Source organism: Pelodiscus sinensis, chromosome 3 (genome assembly GCF_052426305.1).
Source record: "Pelodiscus sinensis isolate ZL-2025 chromosome 3, ASM5242630v1, whole genome shotgun sequence".
Taxonomy (NCBI): domain Eukaryota; kingdom Metazoa; phylum Chordata; order Testudines; family Trionychidae; genus Pelodiscus; species Pelodiscus sinensis.
In genome coordinates this window covers 89,521,701-89,535,816 of record NC_143054.1, presented here as the reverse complement: position 1 = coordinate 89,535,816, position 14,116 = coordinate 89,521,701, and the positions used below count along the sequence as shown (strand labels likewise).

Sequence of the window (14,116 nt, the reverse complement as noted above, 5' to 3'; positions counted from 1 at the left end):
ATTTCCACAAGAAGCACTGATTTCAGACAGTAGGAAGTCAGTGTTCTTGCAGAAATTCAAGCGGCCAGTCTAGACGCAGCCTTAAAGTAATAGAATTAGGGCTTAAACACTCTGTTGCACCAAAAATGTCAAGGTTTCAATTTTTTTGTTTTGACTCAGGATGAAAATGACACCTTTCTGATTCACAAAATATTTTGGTTTTGACTTTCATGTGGGAGAGCAGAGGGAGAATAGTATTATGGAGATTTTCACATTTGTTCAAATAAAACATAAAACTTTGCATTTTGAGTAGATACTCCTGCTTCAGGGTCTGTGAACAAAGCATCTTTCAGTCTTTACGTGCAAGTAGAGCCATAAAAAAAAAATCAGTCTCTCTCTTCTTGTTGCATGTACCGTGTATCTTTCTGTTTCTCTGAAGCAATTTCCACAGTGGCGCTAGTCAAATATATGGTTAATGTTCCTCTACCACATATGCTTAAATCTAGCTCGAGATAAAAGGCTGAATTGTGGCTTCAAGGAGGCTTGGAACTGGCTCCCAACTATAGGGTCATGTTCTGTGTTCAGATTCCTAAGTTAGGGAGTCTGCTCTAAATGGAGTTACCAGGTAGGCTTGTGCAAGCAGACAAATGTGACAACACAGACTCAATATTTTCCACATCTGTGGTAACAAGAAAAGGTCCAAAGATCATTAAGTAGCTGTACTCAGTAAGTCTGAAGCAAACGGAAAAGAAGAAGTGGCTCAGCGTATTGTGGCAATAGTATTTTGCTCCTGCTTTTGGACTGCAACAACAGCCATGTGTGCTGTGTCTTGTCAATGTCAGTTTGTGGCACATAATGCCAACAGTGAGGAAGTGCCTATAAAAATATAACCTGTACAAATCTATACAACCCTCACATATCGTACAAACAGTGTCTCTCTTGTGTACTCCCATTCCCTCCCTCCCTCACCCTGGTTACTTTCAAACCATAGGGGAAAATCATGGTAATTCTGCACATTGATGAAGTTTGATATTTCAAAACAAAATGCCATATAATAAATTTTCACATATTTCAGAGTGCAGAACTCATGGAAACTGATGCAGTTTCCTTTTAAACAGCATACAGAAGTATGACAGTTATCTTTCCTAGTTTATCATATTTCAGTTTTTTACATTGTATATGCTTTACAAAAATGACTAACATTCACCATGCAAAGTGCCCAATAGCTAAATGCTAATGTCTGCACTGAGCATTTACATTGGCTGATGTGTATGAGAATATTTGTATGCAGCAATCTGTGTCTAAATCCCAGGAGAACGTAAATTATTCTTTCTAAAATGCTGAAGTGCCTTTTTTTAAAAATGAACTAGATTTTATTTAAGTAAAGGGATGAAACAGATGTAGCAATACATTACATTAAAAGATCCCCATTAGGGTTAATGAACTTGCAGAATGCTGTTTGGAGATGGACTGTTTTAGAAAGTGCCAGCATTTTACAGAATCCTAGCTAAAATTTAAAAGAAAATTACTGCAACTGATCTGCATACATAAAAGCTACCTCCTCCCCTGAGATCTGGTACAAGAATTTTTAGGAGGGTGGTGAAGCATTGAAATGGCTTGCTTAGGGAGGTGGTGAAATCTCCATCCCTATAGATTTTTAAATCCTAGCATGACAAAGCCCTGGATGGGATGATTTATTTGGATTGGTCCTGCTTTTAGCCGGGGATTAGATTCTATGACCTCCTGAGGCCTCTTCCAATCCTATGAGTCTATGAATTTGTCTCTTACTCCTTTGAACTCCTAAATTAACTTTGAACTATGTTTAGTGGATATGTTTGGTTTCTACTGTGTTTTCATCTATGCTGAGAACAACATTGCTAACACAATGTGGAAGTCAGAATGGCATTATCTTACCCATTACAAAGATAGCTTCCCCAATTATCACCTCTAATATCATTAGCTCACAGACATTTACCTCCCCCCCATACCCCTTCTGTTCTGAAATTTGATTTGTCCTTTTCATATGTGTTCATTTTTTAAAATTGTATCCTTTGGTATATATGGTTGTGACAATTTTCTTCCACTATTTGATCTGAGGAAGTGGGTCTGGCCCATGAAAGCTCATCACCTAATAAACCATCTTGTTAGTCTTTGAAGTGCTACATAGTCCTGTTTTTGTCAACAGAAGTATCTGTAGCGATCCCAAACTAGGTCAAAACCAGTAATGCAATTTTTTACATAAATGAAGGAATGCTGGAACTTTTTGTTGATAGTTGTTTTTGTTTTATGTTGCCATTAGAAAGCAGAGGAAATTAGAAAAAATGTTCATGGTCCTGACCCAATGTTCAGTGAAGCCAATGGGCACACTCCTAATGAACTTTTAAGCAGGCCTTGCATATTAGTGACATGCTGACACCTTCCATTAAGGATGCCATCTGTAGTATTGAGATCAAATATTACACACAATCACATGATTTACCCCACATAAAAAATGAAATGTATATAAACTGTGTATATGAGGTAGTGGTTTTCTCATGATTTGTAAGCTTCCAATTTATCTAAGTGAGCTTGTACTTAACATCTCTTAACAAAAAGTTGTACTTAACATCACTGTAGTTTGGAAATATTTCAAGGTGTAAATTTATCATATGATACTGCTTCCAGTATAATACACATATACAAATTTCATTTTTACTCAAGTGCTCATCTCTTTTATTTATACACTGCTATCCTGGTAAAGAAGCCCATCTGCTCAACTTCCAGAAAATTCATTTTACCTGTGGCCAATAGTCATGATTACCCAATGCAGGGAACACCTGGAGGTCTGGAAAAAAACTTCGAATGGTGGAAGTCATATTGCCAATAACATTAATGACGATCTCTGTGGAAAGTTCCCCAACTGGAACATGAGGAGGGCTATCCCTAGAAAAAAGAGAACTTTGTAATGTCAAAATAGCTGCAACACTAAGAAAAAAAACCCTACTCATCTGTTGTTCTGAATAACTTTGCCGATTAATGTAAATTCTACCCAGGAACACTGATACAGAACTCAAAAGAAAAGCCTGTGAATTGTCTGAGAGGGTCCCTGCCAAGTTCCTCCCTTTACAGATACGTTCCATGTCTAACATGATAAGTCCTTACCAGTATTAAGACTTCTTATAATCAAACTAATCTACTCAGAATTGATATATAATCTGGATTTCATTGCTTCACTTCTCTCATCACCTTCCCTCCAAAAGCCATTTAAGTGTTTGGGGTTTTCCTTCCCATTCTACTGAAAATAAAGTGTAATGGGTTAGTCTGGTCTGTTTATACATACACTTGTCAGCACACTACTCCCAATATATTACTGTATTTATATAACACATTTTAGCTAGGAAGCCAAACTAATCACCTCCAGTTCTTTTGGAAAATACCATGGCATACTGATATGGCCCTCATCACCACAGAGTTCAAATGTTTCACAAGCATTTATGTTCACAGCATCCTTGAGATAACTGGAGATATCATTACTCCCATTTTACAGAGGGGAAACTGAGGTTTGTGTCCACAGTCAACATAGGAAATGAACTCTGTTCTCCTTCATCTCAGGCCAGTGCCTCAACTACACAATAAGTGGACAGGCTTGTTCTAATTCTCATAAAAAAGAGAGTACCACCATCAGCACTATACTGTACTGAGTTATCAGTGAAGACTGACTCAAAAAGAGGAGGATTGTCTTGAATTGTTCTTAACACAGGAGTGGGGAACTTTTGGCTTGCAGACTGGATGTAGTTTGTCAAGGTTAGCCGCTGGAAGGCTGTCAGATGTTTTGTTTACCTGACTGCCCAGTGGCACGGCACCTCACAGCTGTCAGTGGCCGCAGTTCGCTATTCCCAGCCAATGGGAGCTGCGAGAAGTGGTGGCCCAGCCATGACTGCTTCCTGCAGCTCCCATTCGCCAGGAACTGCAAACCCTGGCCACTGAGATCTTCAGGTGGCCATGCCTGGGGACACTCAGGTAAACAAACTGTTTGGCAACGTGCCAGCGGCCAACATGCTAGCGGTTCCCTATCCCTGCCTAAGAACTGACACATTTTTTTCTTGAAAGTTTCCCTTCTGAGGAGTAGCCAGGCTTGTTCCAGCCATGTTCACCACGTAAGTCAAGGCATAAGTATGAGCCCAATGTGCAATTAAAATAATTAGCTTCTGAGAATTAGGTTGGTGTGCACAACCGTGCGGTAGTGCAACCAAAGATTGAAACCACACAGTGACTGCTCCTTCAGTTGTTAGAGATGAGGAGGGCAGCATTAAAAACCAGACATTTCTTTTAACAAGCCACATCACAAAATAAAGGACAGAGAATTACTGCAGATAACGAAAACATAGTTCATGAAAATCACATAGCAGATTACCATGGTTACAGAGCAGCTGCACTTCTTTCTCTGTTCAGGTTTCTCTGTGTGCATTTCCTTAGGTCTCAGGCCTTTACCTAGACTCGGGTGGAAGTTCACAATCATCCAACTCTTACACTGGGCTTTAGCCTACAATAGGCTCTGCACCAGCCATTCTTACCCAGAAGACTGGACTGGCTCCAGGTACTGCAGATTCCCCTTCAAGAGTTTGTGATTAGAGGTGTCCAGTGACCAGACTGTCCTCTTAACCTATACAGGATCTCTATAGAGCATTCTTAAAACTGAAATACCCACCTAGAGAAGTGAAAAAACAGATCAACAGAGCCAAAAGAGTACCCAGACATGAGCTACTTCAAGACAGGCCAAGAAGAAAAAACAACAGAATTCCACTTATCACCTACATCCCACAACTTAAACCCCTCCAATGCATTATCAACAATCCTGGAAATATGACCCCTCACAGGTCTTGGGGGGAAAGACCAATCCTCGCCTACAGACAACCCCCTAACCTGAAACAAATTCTTTCCAGTAACCACGCAGTACACTTCCATCATTCTCATCCAGGAATCCACTCCTACAATCAGCCCCATTGCCAACTCTGTCCACACATCTACACAAGTGATTTCATCACTGGACCCAACCACATCAGCCACTATTTCAGGGGCTCATTTAACTGCACATCCACTAATGTGATCTATGCCATCAAATGCCAGCAATGCCCCTCTGCCATGTATATTGGCCAAACTGGACAGTCTCTATGGGAAAGAATTAATGGACACGAATCAGATATCTGAAAAGGCAACACACAGAAACCTGTTGGAGAATACTTTAACCTGCCTAGGCACTCATTAAAGTCACCATGTTGTTTCAGGCCAATTCCACAAGCCGAATACACTGGAAAGCGTTGGAACTTAACTTTATTTACAAGTTTGGGACCCATCACAAATATATGAATAAAGACATTACCTAGCTAGCACACTACTTTCCACATCCTAATGACTTAACCAATCAAACAATGGGTACTTAAGAACAATTTGCACCTTCTCTATCAGCTTCACATAACATGAACACTCTAATTCACTATTTTTTCCTTTCCTTTCCCCTTCCATCCCATATTTATTTTGGAACTGGACTTTTAATACTCCATTCATCTGAAGAAGTGGGTTGTACCAACGAAAACTCACGATACCATCTACATGTTTTGTTAGTCTTTAAGGTGCTGCTAGACTATTCATTGTTCTTTAAGTTTTTTCTTAGACAAAAGTATTGTTTATTTTAACAAAAGAAATAATGTCTTTACAGAAAAAATATGTTATAAGTAGAAGATGCGGGGGGTGGGCTGTGCTGGGGACCGGACTGGGAGGAAAGGGGGGCAAAAATGGTAACCTTGCAGGCCTAACGTCTTCATAATCTCCAGTGGGTGCCTTTCTCTCAGCCTGGTTCCCATAAACTACTCTACACTCTCTCGAGTGTGTTTCTTTTTAAACCTGACAGAGTTCTTTTTATTACTTATGCTCCTGGGTCTCTTCCTTTCTTGGCATTATTGTCTCTTATCACCCTCAAGTGTGTAGAGAAGTGCCTTTCTTTTGATTCATTCTTTTTCATAAATTCTTAGTGATTAAATTCAGATGGGACTATTAAACCATATAATCTGACCTACTGTATAATACAGGCCATTCAATTTCACCCATTTAACCCTGTATTAAGACCAGTAGCTTGTGCTTGGCTAAAGCACAAGTAGGTATCCAGTCTCCAAGACAGTGATTCCCAAACTTTTTCCCATGGAGGAACCCCTAAAATAATTTTTCATATCCCAAGGAACTCCGACCTATGAAAACATTTGCTTGGCCAGAAAAAGTTGACAGCGGGGAGCGTAATTCAATTACTGCTAAATTATTGTCAAGAAAATTTATTTGTAAAGAGCTGTTTTATATATATATATATATATATATATATATATATATATATATATATATGTATGTCAGCTCACATTATAAGAAAATTTGTATTTATTTATTTATTTCACGATTTCTTCCGAACCCCAGGGTTCTGTGGAACCCTGGTTGGGAAACACAGCTTCAAGAAATGGAGAATACACCCTTTTTTCTTGGTAGTTTGTGCCAATGGCTAATCACCATTGATTTAAAAAAAAGTTCTTCATTTCTTTTTCTCTCCTGTTTGTTTTTCCCAACAGCCACTATTGAACTATACAATTATATTCCTACAATAAACATTGCAAATCAGATAAATATACAATATTAATAAATTATTCCACAGCACCTTCAAATCTGTTACAGAGGGCTTAAACATTCAGCCTTGCAACTTTTTAGTAGGACTTTCAAATGATTAAAAAAATCATTTCAACTGAAAGATAAAAAAGTCACAATTATTCATAGTTTTAATCACAAAGTAAAACAATAATAGATACCAATTTAAATTCACCATAGAAATCATATCCTCTGGAATGATGACTGAAGCATGAAGGGGCATATGAATGTTTAGAATATCTGGCCACAACAGTTCCATGTGAATGTAGGTGACTTGTGGTAGCTCTTGGGAGGTGCATCTCCCTCTGTCCCCTGCCAACATTTTAATTGATAAATGGGGTGTCTCCTCATGCCTCCTTCCTTTGGGTGGCCTTCCCTTCACCCTCTCTTCCTCCAGGCACCAGTTGTCCATACATGTGTGTGCCTACTCTCACTTTCTGGTGAGAGCATTGTAAATTAGGGATGTAAGCAACTAGTTGAATGACTACTCAACGACACGCTTTCTCTCCCCTCCTCTCCCAGCCTCTTTATCAGGGAAACAGGAGCTGGTGCACTGCAGCACCATCTCCGCAGAGCAAGGCGGAGCCAGGGAGGCAGAACCGCAGTGGTCCCAAGGGTTCATGCTGCCCCAGGGAGCTATCCCCACTGCGGCTCTACACTTTAAAGGTGGTAAGAGTCCGGGGGGTTCTTACTACAGTAAACTTCCGATAATCTGGCACCTTTAGGACCCAGGGGGTGCCGGATTATCAGATATGCCAGACTATCAGAAGGGAGAGCTATGAGGGGTCTGGGGTGGGAGGGGGGATGCCACCCCAGACTCCTCATAGTCCCCCCTTCCGATAGTCCAGCTCTGCCCCAGGCGTCCCTGATTCAGCCGCTGCTGGTCAGTTTCAGCAGCGGCTGAATCGGGGATGCCTGCAACAGAGCAGCTGGAGTGCTGCCTGGTTGGTCCAGTAGCGCCGACCCTTGGCGCTGCGAGACCAACCCAGCAGTACCCCAGCTGCTCTTGGGGACTCCTGGGGCAAAGCAGCTCGGGTGCTGCCGGGTTGGTCCCGCAGCGCCGCTCCTCGGCGCTACTGGACCAACCCAGCAGCACCCCAGCTTCTCTGCCCCAGACTTCCTGGAGTCAGCCGCTGGTCAGTTTCAGCAACAGCTGAATCAGGACGCCTGGGGCAGAGCAGCTGGGGGAATGCCGGGTTGGTCCCACAGTGCCAAGGAGCGGTGCTACTGGACCAACCCGGCAGCACCCCAGCTGCTCTACCCGAGGTATCCCCAAGACAGCAGCTGCTGAGATCTATGGCTGACTCCAGGAAGCTGGGCAGAGCAGCTCTGCCTCGGGCTTCCTAGAGTCAGCCACTGGTCAGTTTCAACAGCAGCTGAATCGGGACGCCTATGACAGAGCAGCTGGGGCACTGCCGGGTTGGTCCTTGCAGCGCAACATGTCGGCGCTGCCGGGACCAACCCGGTAGCACCCCTGCTGCTCTGTCCCAGGTGTACCCAAGTCAGCTGCTGCTGAAACTGACCAGCGGCTGACTCCAGGAAGTCCGGGGCAGAGCAGCTCTGCCTCGGGCTTCCTAGAGTCAGTCGCTGGTCAGTTTCAGCAGCGGCTGAATCAGGGAAGCTAGGGGCAGAGCAGCTCCAATGGTCCGGCTGCCCGGAGCACTTCCGGGTTCCTGATGGTGCCTGACCATCAGGAGTGCCGGACCATCAGATGCCGGATCATTGGAGTTTTACTGTACATTTAAAGTGCAGAGCTGCAGCAGGAGCAATTTGATTAGTCAATTAACATTCCTGTTGTAAATAAGAGGACAGTAGGATGTTAAATATCAGTTAATTGAATAGTCAATTGCTCTCATGAATTCTTATCGGTTACTCGACTATTTTATAGTCTTTGGAGTGAAGTTGGCAGCCTGTGTGCTCCGGCCCCACTCCCGAGGAGCACACTGCCATTTCACACTGCTGCCTGCCAGGCAGGAGTTGGTCCACAAGGGGAGACAGTTTAAAAACCAGCTCCCCTCGCAGATCGGCTGCCTATCGCCCCACACTGCTGCCTCTCTCCCTGTTCAGGAGGATTGGGGGGGGGGTCTCAGCTCCCAGACCCAGCGCGATCCAGGATTTGGCCGGGCTGCTGGTCAGCATGCTAAAACATGTACTGGCCATGGGGGAAGGAGGGGGTGAATGAATGTAGTCTATAGCATTAACTTATAAGCTTTTGCTTATTGGTTAATTGGCTACACTATTACATCTTTAAGAGACAGTGTTATCTCCCCTAAATGCAAACAAACTTCTGTCCTAGCAACTAGCTGTACAAGAATTAGGACTGAGTGGACTTATAGGCGTTCAAGTATTACAGTGTTTTTGTTTGTTTTTTTGAGTACAGCTATGTAAAAAAATTCTATATTTGTAAAATTTCACTTTAATTATAAAAAGTATGTACTAGTTATTATATGAGCTGATTAGAAACATTAATTTTTGTTTATCTTTTAATACAAATATTTATAATAAAAATAATATAAAGTGAGCACTGTACATCTTATATTGTGTGCTATAACTGAAATCAAGATATTTTAAAATGCAGAAAAACACCCAAAATATTTACAATAAAATTAAATTGGTATTCTATTCTTCTTTAACAATGCAACTAAAATTGCAATTAATCATGAATATTTTAATCTAGTTCATTTGTTTTTCATTAGTCCCTTGAGTTAAGCGCGATTAATAATCCTAATTGTTAGTAATTCAGATAACGCAAGAGAAGCAGATAGAAGCAGCATTACCAAAAGCATCAAACTCAAATGTATTGCTGTGTGCAAAACAAATACTTGAGTATTTTAAACTAGTGCACCATGGTCTTCCAGTTATTCAAACTATTTCACTAGCTTGGTGGCTATTGACTTGACTTGATTACTTTGACTGTCTTGATTACTTACCCTGTCCATATCATGAAGGAAGCTTGTTGTTCAGAGTCTTTCATGTATTTAAAGGCTGATAAAATAAGTTGATACGGAGAATCACACAAAAAATCTCCAAAAGGCCCAGGGTTGGAGGCATTAGCCCCTTTGGAAGAAGAACAAACTTTGGTATGATCATCAGTGATGTGGTAAGTAGGGTCTAAATGCAAATCCGATACATGCCAGAACTGCCCTGTTTTTAGAAAACAGTAATGAAAATGGTTTATTTGCTGCCAAGGTACTGAGTTTCTCCTTGCAATTTGCATTGTAAGTGAGGTAAAAAATCAACATCATCCACTTGCTTATGCTTGGCAAATCAATTTGAGGGTACTTCTGGACAGAGGTATCCTGAAATAGCTACCTCGCATCTTTTAAACGTGCCCATTATTTCAATATTCAAAAATATTTTTTGAAATTAAGGTGCTCGCTATTTCGGCATTCCTGTAACCCTCGTTCCACAAGGGTAAAGTGAGACTGTGGACATGCCAAATTTCGAAATAAGCTATTTTGAAATAGAATTAAAATAAGATATGCAATTGCGTATCTTATTTCAAGTTTAGTGTGCTGTGTGACCCACCCTGAAATTGGAAAACTAACCCGGACATATGCTGGGATGATGTCATCATGTTCTGCAGAATTTAAGCGTTCACAAAAAAAAGACCTTCTAAGTTTCTTGCCTTCATGATTACAAAGACAACTTGAAAATTGAAAAACTTCCTCATGAAGAAACTTGAAAATGTGAGCTGAATATATCTGCAATAGTGCTCAAAGTTTTGCTTAACAGGGGTAGAGTAAACTTAACAAAACTTTGATCGGTGCCACTGCTGCTGTACAGAAGCTACTACGAGTGCTTTTACAAGAATCACATAAATTTCATTCTGTCTCAACTGCTTGGGGAAGCTATAAGCATAGGAAGTGGAAAATTACCTCAAATTGGAGGATGAGGTGGGGGGTCGAGTGATGGAGACCCTTCCAATTTATCACTGGGTATAGAGCAGCGATTCCCAAACTATGGGCCGCAGAGAGGGAGGTGCTGGTAGAAGGCTTAAAAGAAGGGGTGGGCATGAGAGAGGTGGGGATGGAGCAAGTGATGTGTGAGGGCACAGAGGGGCAGGAGGGGATGGGGCAGAGAGTGCTGAGGGGTTGGGTATCAGGGAAAGAGAGGACAAAGGGGGCAGGGGCAGTAAGGGAAGGGGGAGGCACCAGGAGAGGGCAGGGCTAAGGGAAGGTGCAGGTGCCAGGGGATTCTGGGGTGAGGAGGAGGGGAGAGCTGGCCACCGGAAGCAGCACTGGCCGGGCGAATCGGGGCAGGCTGGGGAGATTGGAGGGCCGGTGGAAGCAGGGCTGCCGAGTAGTGCGAGGTTGGGGGCAGGGAGCTGGCCGGGGAAGATGGGGGCGGGGAGAAGAAGCGGCCTCTGGAAGGAGGGCTGGATACAGGCAGTGGGGCTGGCCAAGGGAGATTGGGAGGAGAAGTGGACCTGGCTGCCCGGGAGGGGGTTGAGGGAAGTGGGGCTTGCCAGTGGCACAGCGGGGAGAGCAGGGGGGAGGAATGAATCGGCCTGCGGTGAGTGGGATTGACCTGGCCATATGTAGATCTTGGGACGCTGCCCCTCTTCCCCCCTTACCCCCCGCATGAGTTAGTCCAGCCTGGGGATTCTATTGTCCCCCCATACACACTCCCCCTCGAGTAGTTGCGAACTAGCTGGCTGGTAAACACACTCATGCAGCCTGAGCACATTTACCAGCCAGGCAGTTCGAAACTACAAACTGATACATCTAGTAATAATACAACTTACCTAATGAGAAAATACCAGACATGTTATATGTCTGGTATTTTCTCAGTTTGTTTTTTATGTGTTTATATTTTTGGGCTGCAAAAAGCAGTACTGAAAAAAAAGGGTTCCAACTAAAGTAAAAAGTTTGGGAAACCCTGGTCTAACCAGCTTTCTGTCTGTCTTACAGTCCATTTATCCAAACCATATTCCTTAACTTGCTGGCAAGAATATTGTGGGCAACCATATCAAAAGCTTTGCTATAGCTGGCACTGGGGGTTTTGGGAGGACCAGAAACAACTTATTTGAATATTCATCATTTGATTAATGAATATTCAAATATTCAAATGAACATTACTGGTCCTCCAAAAGTTCGTGAATGGATTTACTGGTCCCCGTGTCAAGAAGTTTGGGAACCCCAGGTATAGAGAAAAAAAGAAAGCACTTTTTCCTCCCAGCAGCTAGAGGAGAATGGAATGTCAATTTTTTTTTCAGACATATACTCCCTAAAAGTTGATAGAAAAGAGGATGCTTCCAGTAAGGGTATAGGAACCCCAAGCTTCTCCCCAGCAGCTGAGGAAACTGAGGCATACAGGCAAAGTGATTAGCCCAAGGTCATACAGCAAGTCAAACAAAGAGAAGGGAACAGAACAGCAGTCAGACTCCTCATAACATGCTTTAACCAGGAACTTATTTCAGGAACTTAAAAAGAAGATGCGGACATCTGAAAATTGTAATATTGCAATTTCTGCTAATAGTTGCATGATTTGTCTTCTGGAAACTTGCAGAGGTTTGAATTTGAGATGCATGAGTCACAGAAGCTGACTATGGAGCAAGAGTTATTTTATACATGTATATAACTGGAAAAAATAAAATCACATGTTGCAAATATGGAGTTTGCTTTCCTGACCAAAGATAAAATATTAGTTAATGTTTCTTATAGTGGAGCAAAGAAATACATTTCAGGCATATTGTATTATTAAGTAATGCAAGGATTAGCCTGCGCATCATTGTCTGAACCACACCATGATAGAGTCAGTATAACCTACATTCAGTTTTGGAAGGATTAGATTTTTTTTTTTTTTTTTGGTAAATGTCAGCAAACACCAATTTCACTGTACGCACACAAGCCGACAACAAATAAATAAAATAAAAATAAATAAATCTGGTTGTCCCATCTCAAAGAAGGATATATAAGAATCAGAAAAGATACAGAAAGAACATCAAAAAAGTTTTGGGGTATGGAACAGCTTCTGTGAAGAGAAATTAAGAAGATTGGGACCGTTCATCTTGAAAAACAGAGGAGTAAGGGGGGATATGATAAGGATCTGTAAAATCCTGACTGGTGTGGAGAAAGTAAATAAGGAAGTGCTGTTTACCACTCATAACAGAAAAACTAGGGGTCACCAAATTAAATTAATAGACAGCAGATTTAATGCAAACATAAAGAAGTATTCATACTATAGTCAACCTTTTGAACTCTTTTCCAGAGGATCTTGTGAAGGCCAAGACTATAAAAGGGTTAAAAAAAGAGCTAGATAGATTCATGGAGGATAGGTCCATCAATGGCTATTAGCCAGGATGGGCAGCGTCCCTAGCCTACATTTGACAAAAGACAAGAATGAGCAACAGGGGACGGATCACTGAATGTGTGTGTGTTCTGTAGAATCCCTCCGAATCACTTCTCATTGGCCAGTCTGAAAATTACATTGGTCTGACCCAGGATGGCCCTACTTATGTTCTTATCTTCATCAATATTAGCCAACAATTAAAAAGTTCCTACTGACAGGAACCCTTTAAGGATTTATTACTTTGTCCATTCTGACATCTGATGCTCCAATTTGTGTTGGGTCATAAATTAAGTTCTGACTTGAAAAAAGAGGGTGCGTGGGAAACACTTCCCTGTACCTGTCTCGAAATGTCCAGAAACTTCCCTGTCTGGGGGAGACTGCGGCCACAGGAAAGCAAGTGAAGCAATATGGAAATGCCAGAGCCAGTGTACAGCGGCAGGGACGGGCACTGGCTGGGCGTCTCCGGGCCTTAGCGGGGTGTTTCCAAGGAGGGGAGCGGGGAAAGCCCCTACCGCCCTTCCCGCCCGCAGGAGAGCTTTGTCTGACTCACACACTCAGCAGGGGCGGGAAGGGGGAGCAGAAACCTGCCCGGCTGGCTGCTGCTAGTGACTGGCAGCTCCTTTGTGTCAGGGTCGCGCTCGGTCGGGAGGGTCGGGCCGTACGTGACGCTCCCATGGAGCCGGGGCCCCAACCCTGCCCCTCCGCCTCCTTTGCAGCCGGCGGCCCCGCGCCCTACTTCGCGCGGGGGGGGGGGGGGGGGACAAGCTCAGCGCCAGCTCCCTGGGGGCGCCAGCAGCCGGACTCACCCGCGGCGGAGGCTCCCGCTGGCGGCGCGGGGGCTGCGGAGCCCGGGGCCTGCAGACAGCACAGCAGGCAGAAGCTGAGCGCGCAGCGCCCGCCCGCCCGCGCCATGCTCAGCGCAGCTGCCCGGGGCCGGGCTCCGCTGTGTGACCGGCCTCAGTGGGGCTGGGCGTGGGGGGGACGGTGCAGAGCTGGGGCGGGTCACGTGGCACTTCCCGGTCTGGAAAGCAGCTCCGCCTTGCCTTGGCCCGGCCGGCAGCTCCGCAGCGGAGGCTGTTCCTGCCCCACCCGGGGGAGCCCCGAGTGTCTGCACCAGCACCGTGCCCACCCCCGGTCTGGGGCAGGTGTGAGTCCAGCCCCCTTCCTCCGCCCACAAAGGAAT

At 43.8% G+C, this 14,116-nt stretch overlaps 1 protein-coding gene across 1 annotated transcript in view; it reads right to left on the bottom strand.

The window, feature by feature from the left end:
* Positions 1–14,054, bottom strand: part of SMPDL3A (sphingomyelin phosphodiesterase acid like 3A) — a 30,569-nt gene extending 16,515 nt beyond the window's left edge. The window contains exons 1-3 of the mRNA XM_075924071.2: positions 13,740–14,054; positions 9,570–9,783; positions 2,757–2,901 (exon numbers count right to left, since the gene is read on the bottom strand). Of these exons, the coding sequence (XP_075780186.2) occupies positions 2,757–2,901; positions 9,570–9,783; positions 13,740–13,845 (465 nt within the window). The 5' untranslated portion in view covers positions 13,846–14,054. The remainder of the gene's footprint in view (positions 1–2,756; positions 2,902–9,569; positions 9,784–13,739) is intronic.
* Between the last annotated feature and the right edge of the window lie 62 nt (positions 14,055–14,116).